This window comes from Apteryx rowi, unplaced genomic scaffold (genome assembly GCF_003343035.1).
Source record: "Apteryx rowi isolate R43461 unplaced genomic scaffold, aptRow1 scaffold_168, whole genome shotgun sequence".
Lineage (NCBI taxonomy): Eukaryota > Metazoa > Chordata > Aves > Apterygiformes > Apterygidae > Apteryx > Apteryx rowi.
In genome coordinates, this window is record NW_020447952.1 from 270,472 (window position 1) to 290,113 (window position 19,642).

Here is a 19,642-nt window from a genome sequence, read left to right on the forward strand (position 1 = left end):
CATAGCACTTTAAGCAACTTATTTTCATTTTCTGCAGAAATGAGTACCTTTGGATATTGAAAACACGTAGCCATTTGCTTCCATCGCTCAGTCAAAACAAGGCAAGTCAGCAGCAACTAAAGCTGGTCAAAATGTTTCAACACTTGCCTACTTTATCCCTCACAAACACATTAGTTGCCGTAAACTAACCGCAATTAGTCACCAGTGTCAACAAGGCCTTAGAAGGCTGCCTGGGTGAGAAGTAATAAAAAGCTTCAAAACAAAATTCATTTTGGTGCAAGTAACGTTGAAATCCATATTTTTAGTGATGATAAACTGATATAGCTGCAGGTTTCCTACTTTCAAAATAAAGTATGGTAAGAACTTCCCTAGTTTTGCTTAGATTTAGATTTGCTACATATTCAATATATAATGGGAGGACTGGAACAACTGTTTTTTATCATTTATCACATGCAAAACATCTGATCCACAATTACTAAAAAACAAGTGTCTCACCTCACACTGCAGGACAAACTGTTTTCCTCCTTTAATTCTCAGTAAGATGCATTTCTTATCTTTAATTTGCGTTTCTTCAACAGATACTATTTGTTCCATTGTCAGGAGATTTTGCTAGAGTATTTGCAAACAAAAAAAAAAAAAGCAGAGACATGATTTGGTGAAAAAAAAAAAAAGCGTTGCTTGTCAAATGAAGCCAATATCTAATTTTTTTTGACTACCCATACAAATGAAGTTATGGACATGAACAGCCATTACACAAATGCTTCTTTATTTCTGAAGACTGATTCATGAACTAGAAATAGATCGTAAGGTAAGAGAGAGATTTGGCAAGGGGCTTGGTTGGTTAAACAGAGACAATGCAATATAAGCCAAAGGAGGCAGTAATGACAGTATGAACTAGGAATCTACAATAGGTGTGTCTACAAACAAAATATGCACTATTTTCCCTCAAGAGAGTTGCATATAATTTTATGTATTTCCAAGTATTATTGCTGTAAAAAAAATAATAATAATAATCTCACTATCTGTATCAAAGGGCTCAAAGGGAATACTTGAGCTCTATATACTTACAAAGAAGAAAACATACAAAACAGTTTGCAGAAAAGCTTTCCCCATATACTGTAACATGAGAACAACATTTTGAAAATCCCAAAACTTTACATAACTAAATATACAAATGATTCATCTAGCACAGGATCACAGCTGGACTAAACTAAAGTTGCTATAGCATTTTATTTCAAAGAAAATGTTATAGCATTTATTACCTTACCATTTTATGTTTTTTTGCATAAATAGTCCAGAAGTCCTAAATGAAAAACAACACCATGAACTACCAAATTCCTTTAAAAATATAAAGGAAACAAACAGATTTCTCAAGTCAACTTTATGTTTCTTCAGTGCAATGCAGCTTCCCATTAACTAAAGCAAGGCTAGGTTACCTTGAGTAGTTACTCAAATCCACCAGTCATTCACTCAGGCCAAATTCTGCTTCCATGGGAGGTATGTTTGAGTATGGGAGCTCAGACCTGCTTCAAYGCCCGCCTGCCTTTCACGCCTTTTGATGTTGCTGCTCCCTGGAGTAACGGCACTTACCCGTGATTCTCCTTCTCCTCGCCATTCAAGTCGGTTTGGGAAGAGGTAAAAGTAACGACGCTGCCACTGAGTCAGGAAGGGATTCCCCAATTTCAGCATGTATCCGTGCATAATGCAGTCCTTCCCCAGTGCATAATCTACGAGAACAGGAAACATTAGCATGCAAAATAAGGAGCTGCCTCAAGCGTTCTGCACACGTGCTATGCTGAGAGGGGATATGCTCCACAACGCAGTGGGACCAAGTGTGCTATCACTAGATTTTCAGTAGTGCTTCCATGTGCGCACACACACACGGACACACAGAGCCAATTCTGCCTCAGTTGCTCAAGTCAGCAAAACTGCAGTGGAGTAACCACAAAGAGAATTTGATTCTTTGAAAAAAAACAAAACACCAAAATAGTATCTTATTTGCTGTTAAAAGAGTTGTACAGTGGTATCCAAAGGTCAGAACCTGCTATGTAGCATCCTTGTGCAAACAAGTGAAGTTTTCTATAAAGTTTTCCAATTCTCTTTGCCATGAAATCAAATCCTCAATATTATTTTCTAAGCATATACCATAACATTTAAAGATTGTACTAAAGATTTTCCAAAATGTTTATATCATCATACAATGTTTCAAAACATTAAGAAACATGATACGGACTAAATGAATTCTATACTGGTGAATGAGAGTGATATGAGAGTCTGTTGTTTGGAACTTCAAATACCTGAATTACTATCCAGTAATAAAAGACAAAAAGAAGTATATTTGATAGATTACCTTCCTCGTGGCCAAGCTGCTTATTTTTAGCTCTTTTTCTGGCCTCAATTTTATCTGTGTCTGCATTTACAGCATCATAAACCGTTTCTGCTACTTCTTGCTGCCAGCGCTCCGATATTACCAGAGGAAAGTTCTTATACAATTCCTGGTCACTATCAAGCAACTTGCAATAGAAAAAAATAACACACAAGAAAACCATTTTAATAACTTTGACTATTCTTAACCACAAAAGTCAATGGTTTCCCATATAACAGCATTATTTTAAAAGATGTATCGAAGATGTACTACCAGAACAAATAGGTGCAAACATTAGAAAGTAGAGATATTAATTTAAGCAAAGATATTAATTTATATAGAGAGAATAAGCCACCCGTTCAAAAATTGGTTTAATAGTTTTAAAAGCCTTACTCAACGTTGTCCCRTCCTGTTCTGCAGTCATTACATTTAAATAATTATTTAAAATGTAAACAGCTACATTCCTAACTTTGTTGCATTCTTAACTGTGTTGCATAATCAGCGTTAACAGAACGCCAAACTGTTAAAAACCTCTTCAGCAGAAAAACTCCCAAATGAAAAAATTAAGTAAAACAGAGGCTATGGTACTAGTACTCTAACATGAAAAGGAATCTTTTACACAAAGACACTTTCCATGCTTCCCCAGCTTAGTTTTACATTGTTAAAAATTCACCTTTAAAATTCACTAATGCATCCTGCAGATCTCATAATTTTCGTGTCAGATAGCTTCTCTTCTCCTCCCCGCTTAACTACAGCACGCGAATTGCCCTGAAGGTACCTAGAGTTACTGGATCCCCAGTAAGGGCTGTTTGTGCCTTGACAACAGCAATATTCTGGGTTTAACCATCAGGCACTTTGATGCAGTACAAAAAGCAACCAACGTTTTCCCAACAAGATTATTAAAGGTTTTGATCTGGGGATGGCTTTAAACTCTCCGCAGCCTTTCCTCAGTTGCTTCCACATTTGTTAATCAGGAGAGAACCAGGATTTCTGCGAGAAGCGAGACGAAACACCCGTTTTCCTGMTGAAGTACGCGGCGAGCCCACTAGACTGCACTGTCCGACCAGGGAYGGGGCTGCTCGGGGAGCCCCGGCGGAGGCCACACCAGGAACACGCTCTTTGGGGTCACGGCAGCTGGAGCCAGAAGACTTTGCTGAAACTCTGAGAAAACGGCTTTCAAGGGCTCCGTACACAGGGCGAGACGTGCGCACCGCAACCAGGGACAGTCGGGGCGCCGGCTGTTGTCGTCTCAGTTTGTAACCTCAAAGGACGTGTTTCCCCTAGGTGTCACGGATAGGTGGCAGGATAAATACGGTCCCGCGAGGCGGCGGAGGGGAGAGCACGGCGCTCGCAACGACAGCTCACCAGCCGAGACAGCTACCGTCACGCGAGCGCAAACTCCGCCTGCGGTTAACGCGCCGCTGAGGAATTACTCAGTCCCTTCTACAGGGCTGTGACGTCTTCGCCAAAGAGCAAAGCAAAGCAGCAGTACACGACACCCCGCATTGACTCACGACTAAGAATAAACCTTACGGGCAGCCTGAATAGAGAATACGCAGAGGCAATTTGGCTATACGATTTATGGGTGYGTGCCTTGCTGAGGATCTACGACCCCCTAAGTACTTAAAAGGCAACCTCGTTTCTCCTTGCAAAACGGTCCTTGGAATTACAGCGTTCCGCAATTTCAGACATTGAAATCTTGTTAGACTAACATGGAAGCTGTGGAGCTTTCCGGGACAAAGAACATCTTGGGTTCTTCGTATTTCTCTTTAAACACGTAAAATCTTTTTTATGCCAACTTCTGTAATTACAGCAGGTGACACTGACAGACGAGTTCCTCTTTCAGGCACAGTGAGGAGTTAATAAGTTTTTGCTTATAAAGTTTGGAGCAATTAGTTTCTCTGACTCATTTCTGTAATAACAAGAATGAAGTTGGATCTATTGGAGAAAGGAGAAAGGCAGGACAAAAATAACGAACGGGATATACCCAAGACACTCATTGATTCACCTATGGTCTCCAAGTACCAAGGACGCTTCAGAACAGGCGTAGGGCATACCACACTCGCTCCACACAAGACAGAATGGGCCAGCAGCTTTAACTCCAGAATTTTTTCCTTTAAGCTGTTTTCACAAGATTTTGAAATATCAGAACCTGAAAGTTACCTATATCACTATTCTAACTTAGTAAAAATGTTACCATTAATACATAGTTTGTCATTTATAAGAGCGTTCCATCGCACTCTCTGAGCATGAGGTAGCACTATTAAAATAAGGTTTAGTTCAATTTCTCTAAGCTTCCACGAGCCAGTATTTGTTCTCCAGAACAGGTTCTCAGATGACTGGGTGTCCCTCTTACAGTACAGAGCACTGCAGGTACTAATGYACCAGGTTCCACTGCAGTCCCTACAGGAACTTGTTCAAAACATCGTATTTACAGAATGAAAGGTAAACTCCTTTTCTAAAAATGATTTCTACAAAATCTTAGACAACTCTTAAATTATCAACTGCATTTTCCTCTGTGGGGGGATAGGGAGGTGGTGGAATGGCCTCCTTACCAACATCAAAAAGATTCATGGTGCTAACATGYTCTGCAGTTGCAATATGCCACAGGAGGGTTAAACAGTAACACGATTAGAATAATTGCTTTCCTTAWTCCATGGCAGGAGGTCTGTGCTGCACATTCTGCCTTCATTTGCTACACTTGTTTGTCACAGAAATCTGGGATRTATATGTAGCTAACCCAGGGAAGAACTGCGCTGACAATAAAAGTGTTACTGYGATTACCAAAGCCAAAAGATTTCATCCTAAATAAATGGCAATTTTCTTAAGATTATTACTGAATGTGCMTTTAAATCAATCAGGGTTTTAGGAATGGTAACTGTTTTTTTCCCCCCCACATGGCAGAAACTAATGAAAATTTTTAAAACTGCAAAACATTAATTATTCTTGAACACCTGAGGATTTCCCTGAAGTTGTCTGATCACCTGATGTATTTGCTTTATCATATAAACCTTTTGATAGGAAGGTAGATTTCAGTCAATCTAAAATATAAACAAAAGATACGGACTTGGCAAGCAAAAACAAACCAACAAATGAGCCGAAGCTACCATTTCACAACAGTATGCTCTAAATTAGTCATGATTAACGTTCCAAACTCAAAAGTCAGTAGCCCCCGAAGCAAAGAAATGGCATGCATGTGTGCAAGTTGAGCACAGCAGTTTAAATGATAGGTAAAGAATGATACTTCAAGTCGTGTACCTTAATGCCTTTAGTGTCCTCTTCATCAAAGGACCCAATATCAAAAGCATCTGCTGCATTTACTTCTCCCCGGGGAGGAATCAATGGTGGAGGATACTGGAAATAAAAGTAGCATAATTACAGACAAATTAATGTACAATATTTAGATCCATTCTGTAGATAAATATGGCCTTTTTATTTTTGCACACATTACACATGACACTATAACAGSACGTCACTTGAAACTAAATTTCAGTACAAAGAAGTTCTCCATTCTTTCAGTAAAAGGTCTTCCCTATCTTTTTTCAGGGGAAAAAACCCTAGTTTATAGAGAGCCATGCAGAAGAAACCATGCAGCCATTTGACCTTGAAAAAAAAAGAAAGAATTCAGTGCTATAAAAGAGGAAGCTACTAATGAAGGGATAACAGTTTTCATCAACCATCTTCCATGTACTGGTGCAAGTGAGTACCTGTGCTGGGGACAGGAATCCCCAAGTTTTCTATGTGCTACCTCTCCAGACTTCTTCATTTTTACTGCTTCACTGTGGAAGCTAAAGTTACTATTTTAATCCTTTACCTTCTGCAAATAGACTTGCTGCCAATCAATCCCTTTGAAGAAAGGATGCTCTTTTACTTCTTGTGCACTGCAAAATAAATTAACTGAAGTCAACAAAATGAAGGGGCTTTTCAAATACATTTGAGAAAATTAAAGCTTTCAAAGGTCAAGCATTTACATCACTTGAAAACATCAGTAAAATGCTTTGTTTTTCAAAAAAAATTTTACGTAAACAACAGAAGAGAAGACTAATATGGAAACACTGTAAGTAGTGCTGCAGGTCTGGGAAGCAATCGCACTCCTTTTTCTATGATAAACCATTACCTCAAATAACAAACAATACTCTTTTGTTGTCAGATCCTATTGATTAATTCTAAGCAACATGCTTACCCCACTGCATTTGATATTATACTTATTTTATAGCAAAATAAGCAACTACTCTTGATAGGCCTGAGCTTGAAAAGTAATCTCAGACTTGGTGATTATCATCAAGGACTCCATGATATAAAACCCTTTGAATATATCTCTGGAATAACACCTTGCAYTCATCTTAGGTATGACTGACTGTTACTCAAGAGGTACCACACATTGCCAACAGTTTCTCAACAGTTGTTTATTCCTCCCACAGTTTTCTTTCCTGGTCTCATCAGGCAAATACTGCTTTTTAAATAGGTGATAGCAACACCTTAGAGACTCATGGCAATGACCCTGCTTCTCTCTGAATATTGGCGATAAAAATATTTGCCATCTGAAGCAGAGGCAACCCAAAAYGAAACAAGTATTCGGGGCCTTCTGGGCATCCTTTGCAGAATAACCTCATACCATTACAGCTGCAACAACACAAATAATAATTTTAGCTATCAGTATGCCTGAATCAAGTAGCATAACTTCATGTCAAAACAAATCAGGCAAAACAACATAAAAACAAAACAGGGATGAAAAGWACTAACATCCATAATAAGATATATATAAATAACATCAAAAATGAACATGATTACAGAGAACTTAATGGGAAAAGAGAAATGTCTTTAATGACAGAAATTTTGTAATGTGCCCACAACCAAAGCAAGCTGAAATGCAGTATCATGCAATTGCATTTTTTAATGTTTTCTTTCCTAAAGTAAAATTATCAGGAAGTTGATTCTTACTTCATATGAAGTCATTCATTTAAAAACGTGGAARTTTTTAAAGTCACAGATCCAAGGAGAAGATGACACCTACCTTCTCCCTTGGCAGCCAAGTCTCTTGCTAACATCCCGCTGCAGAAGCCCTTCCAAAAGGGACTTTAGTTCAGGAGAAAATGAATCTGGTAACTCCACATTCTATGAAAAAAAAGCAGTACCAAAAAAGGCATTAAACTATAGATGTATTTTGATCTGCTTTCACCACATAGGAAAGTAGCTTTTCTTTAATAGCATTTGTAAATACAACTCTTGCATGTGTAAACACAGCTCTTTCTCAGAAAGCAGGTTATGAATAAGCTGATGTACTTTTTAGCGAAACTGCAGTTTAGTAAGCAAGAAGAATGCAACTGCAACTGCCCCCGAGATCCTTACCACGGTGAGCGTCATCCGGTCAATCTCATGCTTATCTTTGGTTTTGTGCTGTCTGAAAGGACTGTGACTGTAGAAATAAGAAAATGCACTAATAAATGTAAAGCCATAACATATCAGGTTATTTCAGCAGTGGCAACCTCAGGAAAGCGTGTAGCATCCTTTTAGTCCCGTTATTCCACCTCATCAATCCTGTCCTGCAGAACAATAACATAAGCAGTGAAACACTTAGCATTTACAATGAAAAATTAGACTTTTCACACTAACATACAAGTTTAACACTGTGACTACCAGTCACACCTTAAAAATATCAATGTTTGAGTTCTTAACACTTCATTTTCTTTTCTCACTGCAGAAAGCTGTGCCACTTTGCAAAAAAGTACATCTTTTCTGTTTTCAGCATGATTGCGTATGGTGGACATGAAAATCAAACCCAGAGAAAAGCAGCCTTTCAACTCCTTTCCAGACAACATATAGATTCCCCTGTAAGGATTATTAAAATCAGGGAAACCTGATGTAGTTAATCCATACAAAGGCTTGCAATAGGTCAGGGTATTCTTAAATGACCCTGACCAGTAGTGAAACACTGCGTTGCAAGCTCCCTACCAATTACATCTCGAATAAAATAAATCGCTCCATCTAACAAGAAACTTCTCAACAGCAATTGCAACACAGATATGTAAAAACGTTGATCTATACATGGAAACTGAAAACATCCTACAGAACTTACCACTCATCTATACAGGAAGAATGAAGCAAGATCTTGAAGTGCATAGACAAAACATATCATCATGATGGATACCACAGGATTAGTGACCAGGAAGGTATCTGATGATATCTGGTTAATTTTCATCTTCTACCCCTTTCCTGCTTAATACTTCTGTTTCTGTGAGTTTGATTTTTTTCTTTTAACTACAGAAGACCTTCGAATATTACAGATTTACCAAGCAATATTTAAACAGYAGCATAAGAGCAAGTGGAAACTTTCTATTATCAGGTGTTTTTTTTTTTTAAATTAAATTTAAGGTGTATTCCCTGTTTTCTAGATGTCTTCAAAACCTTAAGGGAATGCTATTTTTCAAAATTAAAGTGTTATTTACCTATTAGTTCGTTAATTACCCATTATAATATATTTTGTGTTACCACATGGCAATGTGTACTGGCTTGTTTCACTGGTGACCTGCTACTCTGGAGTTATTTCCTATTTGTCCTCAAATTTCTTCTGCAGAATAGAGATCTGTTGGACAGATCAGGACTTCATTTTTCTGTTTTTAAGCATGATATGTATGGAAGCAAGAGTAAATTGCTAAAATACGGTCTCAGATACTTTGACAATGAGGTTCTGAGTAGATCATGAAAGCAAATGATTGACTGCAGATTTACTGACAGGATTTTATGACCGACTAAATTTATTAAATGCTAAGAAACGGCACTATGTGCCCAACCCTTGTTTTGCAATCTGAGTTATTTAATCGACTTCCAAACAGATTAGAAGTCTAGCCCACCACGAATAACACTCTGCCTTCTGCCCTCCCGCTGATACCACCCCACACACCTCTGTCGGGAGGAATCACTCTGCAAAGACCACAACCTCCCCTCTCCACAAGTCCAAGTTTTGCTGCTAAATGGGATCGTTTGCTTCTAGAGGCTAGTTCTTCCATCAAGCGACTTTAAACATGTGAAGAAGGAACCGTATCAGGGTCAGATGGATGCCCTGATCCTCTGTGCCCAAGTGATTCAAAGGGAAAAAGGCCCAAAAGAAAAGATGAGGAGTCCCTAGTGGTCCTCCTTCTGAAATACGCTCTACTCTCTCCTCCCAGCAAACCCAAACTGTTGCATAGCTTGCTACCTATAAAATTATTCAGTGAGTGATTAGAGAGACAGCATATTGCTCACAGCTGCATGATGCTGTCTGCAGTTCTAAATTGCAAAGAAAAAAGTATTTAAACACCATTTCTTTATTTATTGACACACATACATTTAGTTATTTTGTGAAAAAAAATTAATGTTAAATTGATACAGCCTTATATTTCAATTCAGAAAATACAAGCTTACCTTCCTTTGTGTGGTGCCTGACATGTATAAAGGTAAGACCTTATAATTAATTATCATTTATTACAAGGACACAGAAAAATCTAACTGATGACCAATATTTACAGAGAAAAGCTCTAAAGAGCTTAAAAGATTATTTCCATTTCACCAATAACACTGAAGAAGCTATTGTCAAGAAACACTTGCCAGCAACCACATATTGACTGTTCATATAAATCTGTTAGTCTTAGTAAATTCTACACAGGCTTGTAAGTTTATTGATGAGGTAATGGTTGACAAAGCTGTAATTGTTATACATTTGCACACCAATATGTTCACAGGCCAAATTCTGTAACTGGAAGCATCCACACATTACAATTTACCCCAAAACTACAGAAGGAAAGACCAAAAGGATCATGCTAAAAAAAGAATAATGCAGCAAAGTCTTTTTGCCATAAGAAAAGGTCCTAAGCCTAAAATGAAGTCCATAATTTAAAAGGGCAGCTAGTACATTTAAGCAATGAATAATATCAGAGCATCTAAAATACTGAACTATTGCCAAAAGATGGGTGGATTGCCTATCAGCAGAAGTCATGAGAAATAACACGCCTAAAGAGTGGATGGGAGCTGCAGCCTTCCTCACCACCCCATACGTGYGTCTACTAAAGGAAGCAGGGCTCGAGTTTTGCTTAGTTGTTTGTTTTGGAAGGAAAACAAGCTTATCTTAGTCTCTTGTGCAGATGTGGTACGAGTTTCAGGCACATGTTAAAAACAAACAAACAAACAAACCAGGTGCTGAGACCTGACTCACCCTCTCAGCAGTTTGAAAAGCATGCAGCCCAGGGAGAACCAGTCGGCACTGCTGTCGTATGCTGTTCCCTTCTGGAGCACCTCTGGAGCCATGTATCCATGAGTACCTCTGCCGAGCAAAAAGTAACAAAATCTTGATTACGATCAGAACTATCATTGTAAAAACATCCTGTATTTTCTTAAAAAGATAGTCTAACTTAAAAAGAATGAATTCTAAACATCATTGTTCTTTTGCTTTTCCTTTGGCCACACATGCATATTCATGTTTTCTGTTCCTATAAATCTACAGAGGCAAAGCAATACCTTAAAACAGAAAYAAGAGGAAAAATTAGACAAACTGTAGCACCTACAGAGAGATTTARCAGAACTGGAAGAAAGGACAGTAAGTAATCTTCTATCCGAGCGTGGAATAGGAAAGAGTTAGAAAGGCAGCCTGTTCTGTCCCCTGGGCTTACAGGGAGGCCAGGCATTAGGAGGCAGCCAGGGCTCCTGATCTTTTAGGCCAGACCGCTCCAGCCCTGGGCCCCGTGAGACTAAGCCAACCCCAGAGAGAGGGCTAGCAGGCCTGGTTTGTGCTCTCTGACACCTATTTCACACACCTCTCCTTCAGCTGACACCCATGGACCAGTTTTAACAAACAGAAGTAGCCAACAGAACATCTCCTTGAGTGCTGGCCACCCACAGCAATGAAGTTACCACGTACTGCTTTTACCCTCTACTTAATTTGAAAGTATAAACTTTTCTAGAAGCTACTGTAGTGCAAATCTTTTAAAAAATGACAGGATCTGAGACTAAATTGGGGCAAATGAGGACCTAAGAATATAGCATGCCAGATAAGATACGGAATCCATACATGACACACAAAATCCAGATTTCAGTTATGATCTGATGTCGAGAGTTAGAAAAAGAACACAATTTTCTGAAGTTACAGAAAAATCCAGAAAAGGAAAGATACAATAAATCCTGTTTTTTAGTCAGTTTCAGAATATTTAATTATCCATTTAGGACAATTAAAACAAACGTGAACTTTAACTCAGTCAAGTTCTTATCTTCTGTGAACAATGAATCATCTTGAAATAATGTGTCATCTTCCAGCCATGCCTACACAGCAGCTGCTACAACTGTTCAGGAAAACAGAAAAGGGAGACTGAAAAATCTTATTAGGGTATCCAGCAAAACTCTGTTACAGAGAAGTGTCATGCCACAGAAGTGTTATTTTCCTTTAGGCAAAGTTAAATAATAAAAAACATGTAAAGAAATTATTTAGCAATAATTTTATGTGCAACAGAGCTCACATAATACTTACACACTAGCATGCGGCTTCTTTTTGGAAAAATCACAGGCCAGCCCAAGATCTGATATTCTTACATGCCCGTGTTCATCCAACAGGATATTTGCAGGCTAGAAGTGCATAAACAGAGAAAGAGTACTGCTCAGTATTTTTTGGTTGATGATAGTACAAATCCTCAAAACACAGTAACTGTCTCAAACATCAATACCCTCTGGATTGCTACTTTTATTAAAAAAAAACAAAACAAAACCACAACTTTCAAAGTCAATACAACAAATACTTTATAGATAATATCCACAACATTCTAGCAGAGCAATACCATTCAATTCCATGCAAAGATTATGAAAATCTGGAAAGTAACAGAAAAGAAAAACAGACAAGGCTTGAAACGCAAGGCGCACAGAAGAACAAAACCCATCTGGCCTCAAGGCCTCACTCCTTTGGGTTCTTTCACAGCTGGGGCTGCGGGGGCATCTTCCACCCCTTACTCCCATTCCACACCCTACTCTCGCCATGCAGACTTTTTTCCACTTTGGTTGGCCACCTGCCTCACRTCCCCCYGCCTTARGACAGTCCTCAACTTCCCACCTGCYGGTGAAACATACTCYTGAGCCCCTGYCTYCCTGTCCRTCTCCCATCACACTCACTCCCCTCCYAGCGTTTTCAAAGCCCAGTACGTTTTGTAAATTAATAACATCATTAGGATGGTAAATGAGGTGAATAYACTGAACTGGATTTATTGTAACACAACCAATGAAGCATCTCCCAGGCCTGTTTAATCGGGTAATAACAAATTAGAACTATGTTGAACAACTACTAGAAATCCAGACAAARAGGTAAACAAACAATCTATATCCTTGCCCAGAACAGGTTTCAGGTAAGATACTGGGTGTATGCAAGAACTTMCTTTAACTTATCAGTATTTCTGGATTGTTTGTTGCTAACTAATAACAACCTATGCAAATGCAGCCCGTTATGCAGTGCATTAATGATTACCTTTAAGTCTCTATACACAACAAAGCGATTATGCATGTGTTCTAAGCCCAGGATGATTTCAGTAGCATAAAACCTCATTTCTTTTTCAGAAAACACTCCGTGCTGGGAGAGGTGGTAGTGCAAATCTCCTCCTAGAATTAGAAGAATTGGGACACAATTAACAGAAGAGTAAAATCTTGCTGCACTGAGGGGTGGCAAGATACAGGAGTGGGGGGGAAARGGGCAGGTGTGGGGTAGCAGGGAGCATAGCAATTGCAGGTTTTAATAATCGAGCATGAGGGGATTCAAGTGCTGGACTCAAGTGCTTGCACACTCAGCTGTGGGCAAGTACACTCTGCAGTATACATGCTGACAAAATATCTGAGGAAGTTAATAAAGAAAAAATGATCAATTTGGACGTCCATTTCAAAAATACATTTACTTTGTCCATGTTTGCATTCAGTGAACGATCCAGCAACTGAGTCTTAATGGAAGGGATTTTCACAGCAAGTAAACTGCAGTCATACATACGAGTTTCTGTAAAACTGAATAAATTAGCATATACAAATATTCATGCTGGGAATGTTTTCACACTTTTTTAATCAAAGTATAGACACAATACAACGTCACTCTATGAGCTAATCCAAACCATCAACACAATGAATAGTGAATATTCCAAGAACAGTTTCTGATCAAGCTATGAATTTAAAATAATCAACCAATTATTTGAATCTGACCTACTGTGTAGGTTATAATGAGATTCCTCACGTGCAAAACATCAAAGCCAGTCTCAATTGCTTACAGGATCTGAGCCCTATTTCTCAATCAAATTTCTCACTTTGCAACACGGGATGTGTAAACGCACTCCAACATCCTTAGGTGCTCACTGCAGGACCACAGTCAGAGTTCGAGTGGGAGACCCACAAGCACAGAGCATCCTCTGCAGTAACAGAGCTGCAAGATCTCTCTCGGCGCCGCCGATTACTCTCTCTGTGCCTTCTCATAAGAGTTATGCTAAGGCTTCTGGAAATCAGGTCTTTCCTTTGATGAACGCTTCCCCCATCTATTTTCTTTGCAGTGCTCTTTATACTAACCCTTTACTTCTGTTCCTGAAAATTCTACCACCTAAATCTCCTCGTGCCTTTTTCCATGTGACCATCCTTTCCTTAAGCTTCCAGCCTAATAGCTCCTCTTATCTTAATTTAGATATGCTAATGTTATACAGAAATGGAGATTTTTCAGCCTGTTCTACACATTCCCTTGTTTAGGTCCAGTTCCCCCTCCTGCTCTCAGGTGGGTGTTTTTTGATGCCTCAGTTTTTCCCCTCATTTTGCTCATGATCTCAGCAAGTCCTCAGGCTGCGGTTTCCGTAACGCTATCACCATCTTCCTCTCGTTAGCCTTGCTTACCATTCATCAGGTCCAGAATGAAGCAGAGTTTGTCAGGGGTGTGGAAGGCATAGGTCATACACACTATAAAGGGACAGTCCTAGGAAGGGAATGAGCAAACAGTTTATACCAAATGATAAACAGAGTACTATTTACAGAACCTAAAAAACATGTTATACTTTTCCTATGATATTTGCCAATATTCATAATAATTTGTTAAAACAAGTTGTTTATTAAGCTACATACTCTGATGTTCCACGTACAGTTTAGAGATCTTAAATTTGCTATCAGGTTTAAGTTTGAAAATAAAAAACAATAAATCAAAGACTAAAAGAAATGCAGGTAGCATAACTATCTTCTAAAGATTTCCAACTGCAGAAGATATTCTAGAAATATTTACCTGAGTTTGTACTAGACTTAAATGAAGGATACATTAAAAATGACAAGCTTTATGGCATCTCAGAAAAAATAATCCTGTTCCCATGAAGTGTAAAGGATACGCATGATTTCCCTAATTGCAGGGAAAACGTTTAGCTGTTGGAACACTAATCAAAAATCTGAGTCATGTAATATAGGAAATTCCAAAGGCAATGCCAAAGGGAAAGCAATTTTATCCTCATCTATATATTAAACATAGGTACCCTGATAACGCACTGTCCACTAAGTTGCACTTCACTTAAAGCCATACAAATGTGACAGCCAAGAATTCTGCCATCCTCTGCCACTCAGGTAACCCCACAGTTCAGCTCTCCAGCAGCATTCGCAACAGATGTTTAGGAGGAACATAAATACACCAGAAAGGAAACTACAAGGCTGTCTCCTATATGACGTGCGGGAAACAAGATCAGTAACCTAGAAATGAAGTGAGGCGCGGATGCAGATTTAAGAATGTCACTGAAGAGACACCACTCCCTGGGACGGATTACATTTCTACCTCTTAATGCAGTTAACCTTAATTTATACAGATGTTACGACTAGTAGCCATAAAAAAACAGAGCTGAGAAAACACCTCCTTACTGCTAATCACCTGTTCAGTGTGCTGATACATCTATAATGCACACACATTAAAGAAAGCCATGCCGGAACGATGGCAGMGCTTCGCTAGGTCTCCTCTTCCTTCGGCCCACCCTTGATGCACGTGGCTCATTAGCGGGGGGGCTATTGCACCGCTGAGTCCCTCTCAGAAGCCATACGAAACCCTTGCTGTTCTGTTAGTCCACAACACAAACTTAAGTAATGGTTGTGCTATCAAAACAAATCTGACTGAACTGTAAATACTGATATGTAAAGGCTTGAACCAAAACCTCAGAGCTGACAGGAAGAGAAGCTGAAGTGCTGATGAGCCAGTATAGCATGCAGGAAGCAAGAATACGACCTAACATAACTTGAACAATGTCTTAATTATTATCGTATTGATAGTGAAAGCTCTGGGAATCTGCGACAGGAACTCGTTTCCTTCCCAATTTAGAAACAGCAAAACACGGTGACCTTGGACCAGATGATAGCAGCTATGCAGCAAGGTCCACGGGACCCCTCCCTGGCCCCGGTGCTGGCGGCCTGCTGATCTTCAGCAAAATAGGAAATAGGAGGAAATGGCCACATTATAGTCGCTGCCAGTCCAGGTCAGTTCAAGTCAGTTCATCCTTCCATAAGGGAAAACCAAGTAAGGCTTACACAAAGCTTGATATGCTCATCTTTAATCACAGATGATTCTCCGATTTCTTGGACTGAGCCTGCAATACTGTTCAGACCTAACTGGTTTTCTAGAGTTTATTGTGCAAATATGAGTCCCAAGGAAACTCGACAAAACGCAGGCACACGTTTGAAACGCTCTGTAGAAACATGCATGAGATAAATGCCTAATTGCTGCTAAATGTCCTGGAAATAAGCAGACAAGACTACAGGCAAGGCAATATGGGATTTAATAAAAGATATTACTTTCCTTATAAACTTTGTATTGCTCATAACTGCAGACCATCATGGTTACCACTCAACCTCAGAACAAAAGCTTTAGTAGGACTATTTAAGTTGATTTTCTGAATCAACTGGATAACTCAAAAATCTCCCAAGCAAGCGTCCTAGAACCTTAGAGCAATCAAAATGTCTAGTGTTAGTGTTAGATTTAGTGTTAGAATTTAAACACCATAACACAGAAAAATAAAAGAGTGTTTCCATCCCAGAACACAAAGTGCCTAGATCTTAATGGAATCCAATTTTTCAAAAAAAAAGAAATCTGCAAGTGTAAATGTGATGAATAATTCATTTTAGTGTAAACCTTCCTAATTTAATCACTACCTCTTCATTGTTTAACAGAGAGGAGAGATTTGTAATGGTGCCATAACATATTTTGCAGTGGCTTATATGTCAGAAAAAGAGTATTTTCCAGCATAAAAATAAAAAAGTACAAAAAGTATTCACCTTAAATGAAGTACATTTATCTTAAATGAAAGATAAAGCAATAAAGCACATTTCCCAAGAGACTAATATTTCTAATACTATGTTTTAGTTAAGCTTCTGCTATGAAAAATTTAAACAGTGTGATAACAATATATGAATTAAGAAGAGTTTGGAAACAGTTCATTACATCTAAACAATTCTGCATTAAATCCAAAATCAATGACAGAAGACAAATTTTTAGTAATACACTATGTGGAAGGAGAAAAATGAGAATATCTGTCACAAACTGTAGGAATGTAATGTTTTAAAGATGTCGCATTTTAAAGACTTCAGGTGGAAACCTTYTGATTCTGACTTTTTCCTGTAAACACCTAAACATCCAATGTCAGAGCATGACTGTAGAAAGGACAGCAAACACAGGCAAAACCCATGTTCATAGTGTAAGTGTCCACGTACTGTTTTTAACTTAACAGTATGTCCGTCCCAACAGGTCTTTTTTAGAAAAATGTGGAAGTCGATGCTTCTACAATGCTGAGATTTTCTCTGCCATTTCAACAGATGGTCCTTGAAGTCACTAAAAAAATCTGGGAGTAGATTCTGTTTTTCCATTGAACTCAAGACTCCTACGAATCTTGGTACACATGAAAGCAAAGTGCCTGTTCTTCTCAAAAAAAAAACAAATAGAAAAACCCCAACCCCAAAACAAAACCATATTTGACCATTGATCTCAGAAGTTTTCTAGTGCAGTTTGTCCACTTTTCCTAGCAGTACCTGATACTCCTCCTCCCTTGGGGGAAACCTGAATCCAGTCTCCCTTTAGGTGAATTTTCTAAAAGAGAAGAACGGCCTCACTGTCCATTTTTCTCAGAATCAGGAAAACAAAAGACACAGCGGTGTGGAGCCGCAGCCCTGCAAGGCGGCTGATCCGGCACCTGTGCCATCTGCGCCATCACCCATTACCCTCCAGGAAAAGATTTATTCACTAACAACCTTCTCCAAACCATGCCGTTTGGCACACCGATTCTGTCCAGTCCATCAGCAGTGATGTTCTAGCTGATTTTAGTGTTACGGTTTTTGAGTGTTAGGCAAATATTGTGTATTAGAGCAAATAAATATTTTTTTAAACAGAACTAAAATATTTTCCTTGCTATCCTATCTTCTGCAAATTTCAAACGGTGTTTGAAGCCCAAAGCCCGAACACCTCTCCCACACAGGACGACGGGGCCTGTATCCTACAGGGGGGAGGAATGAACCTGGGGAGCAGTTTGCCCACGCTGCACCAAGAGCCAGCGCCCAGGCGGACGTCCGGACCACGCAGCCCACCCGGGCACCGGGGGCCGGTCCCGCGGCTGCCGGGGCTCCGAGCGGCGCCCAGGCAAAACGCCCCTGGGAAAAAGCTGCTCTGGCAAAGCGACCACAGTGTTCTCAAACGCAGGAGCTCCCTATTCAAGAAGCAGTTGCAAATGCCAAAATTTTAGGTGGGTTAACAAAAAGTGATTACACAAATGTATGTGTAATCTGCACAGCTGTTATTATGCATTTTGTGAAGACAGCTGGATTCCCAGTTAAATGACTAATTGCACTAAGATGAACATCCCAGGTCCACTGCTGCTCTGTGGAGCACAGAAATGCAGCCGCCGGGAAAGGCGAGCGCCACGCAACTCGAATAGCTCGTATTCACAACGCTGAAATGAATTATCTTATTCTACCATTTTCAAAATCTATTTAATTCTGCACATTCAAAATGCTCCAGACTATGATGCAATGACAATATCCAACCTGAATTGATAGCCTTTTGTATAAAGTCTCTCTTCACATTAGAAAAATTAAGGAGGAAATTGGAAGGAAACGGCAGGGATGGGCAGCCTGTCTTTTTCAAACTCTTTTTCCAACTTCTGAGAACCTAACAGAAGCAACACTCTAATGAGCTGATAACCCTTAACAAAACAAAACAAACAACGAAAGAAAGGTTTGCCTTACTTTTCTGCTGCTAAATTACTAGCTATGCTCTGCCATATCAGAAAACTAGCTCCAACCACTAGCAGCCTTGTAAAGAATTTTTTTTTGAACCATTAGACATGAAAATTCATGTTCAGAACTGAAGCAAAAGAATCACAAATTACAGTTAAATAGACAATCAGCATTAATTTGTCTGATTTCTTGCCTAGTCTGCACTGCAAATTTTATCCAATTGCCCTTCAAGAATCCTGTCAGTTCTGGATAAGCTAGAATTTATCTTTGACGGAAAAAAAACAACTTGATTCAAAAGTCTAATTGATAAATCCAATACAACTCTTGCTAAACTCTTCCAACTGTTAATTTCACAGATAAAAGAACAAAGGAATATTTTCCGATCATTTTTCTAGCTGTGTTTTCAAGCCAAATGCGGGCGCAATTCTACGTTAAAGGAAATACACTGACTTTTAACACCAGTGCAGGCCCACGTCTCTCCAGCGAAAGGCTGGGGCAGGCAAGGGGTGCGACAGTTGCTACAGAGAGGCCCAAGAAACACACAAACGCCCTGTCTTTGAAAGGGCCTCTTGCCTTAGGGGCTTTCTGATAAGAAAAAACTAAACTTTATGGTAAAACCTTGGTGCATAGCTTCCCTAATTTCTGTTTTACAGTTTACCTTACCAGAATATTTCTAACAACAGAGAAAATCCAGCTGATCAGCACAGAGCAGAAGCTCAAGAGCTGCTCTACGAGGGACAAAACTGCAATTGGCTTCATTGTTCTGTCAGTTTGGGCAAAAAAGCACCTCGCGTGCCTACATGGAGGCCAGAAAGTAACAAATGTGGTCAAATTCATAGTGGTTTTGTTTGTCAATAAAAGGGCATTATTTAGCAGTTGAAATTCTGCATTTATATGTAAGCCCAGAAAAACACGTTTCCATTTTTTAAACCTAACTTTGCAGAAGCCGAGGGGCTGCCGCACCGCGGAAAGCTCGCTCTGCAGCCGGGCCTGCGAGCGACACAGCGCCAGGTTCCAGACCACCGGCTGCAGGAGAACGGCCCGTCTCAAAGCCTCATCGCRTTCATG

The 19,642-nt window shown here is 39.4% G+C and overlaps 1 protein-coding gene across 1 annotated transcript in view; it reads right to left on the reverse strand.

Moving 5' to 3' along the window:
- The window catches only part of GRK3 (G protein-coupled receptor kinase 3), a 59,470-nt gene that overhangs the window by 5,438 nt on the left and 34,390 nt on the right, over positions 1-19,642 (reverse strand). The window contains exons 9-19 of the mRNA XM_026060329.1: positions 14,228-14,306; positions 12,840-12,970; positions 11,859-11,953; positions 10,554-10,661; positions 7,715-7,781; positions 7,380-7,480; positions 6,180-6,246; positions 5,624-5,719; positions 2,351-2,513; positions 1,591-1,727; positions 496-609 (exon numbers count right to left, since the gene is read on the reverse strand). Coding sequence (XP_025916114.1) covers positions 496-609; positions 1,591-1,727; positions 2,351-2,513; positions 5,624-5,719; positions 6,180-6,246; positions 7,380-7,480; positions 7,715-7,781; positions 10,554-10,661; positions 11,859-11,953; positions 12,840-12,970; positions 14,228-14,306 — 1,158 coding nt within the window. The remainder of the gene's footprint in view (positions 1-495; positions 610-1,590; positions 1,728-2,350; positions 2,514-5,623; positions 5,720-6,179; positions 6,247-7,379; positions 7,481-7,714; positions 7,782-10,553; positions 10,662-11,858; positions 11,954-12,839; positions 12,971-14,227; positions 14,307-19,642) is intronic.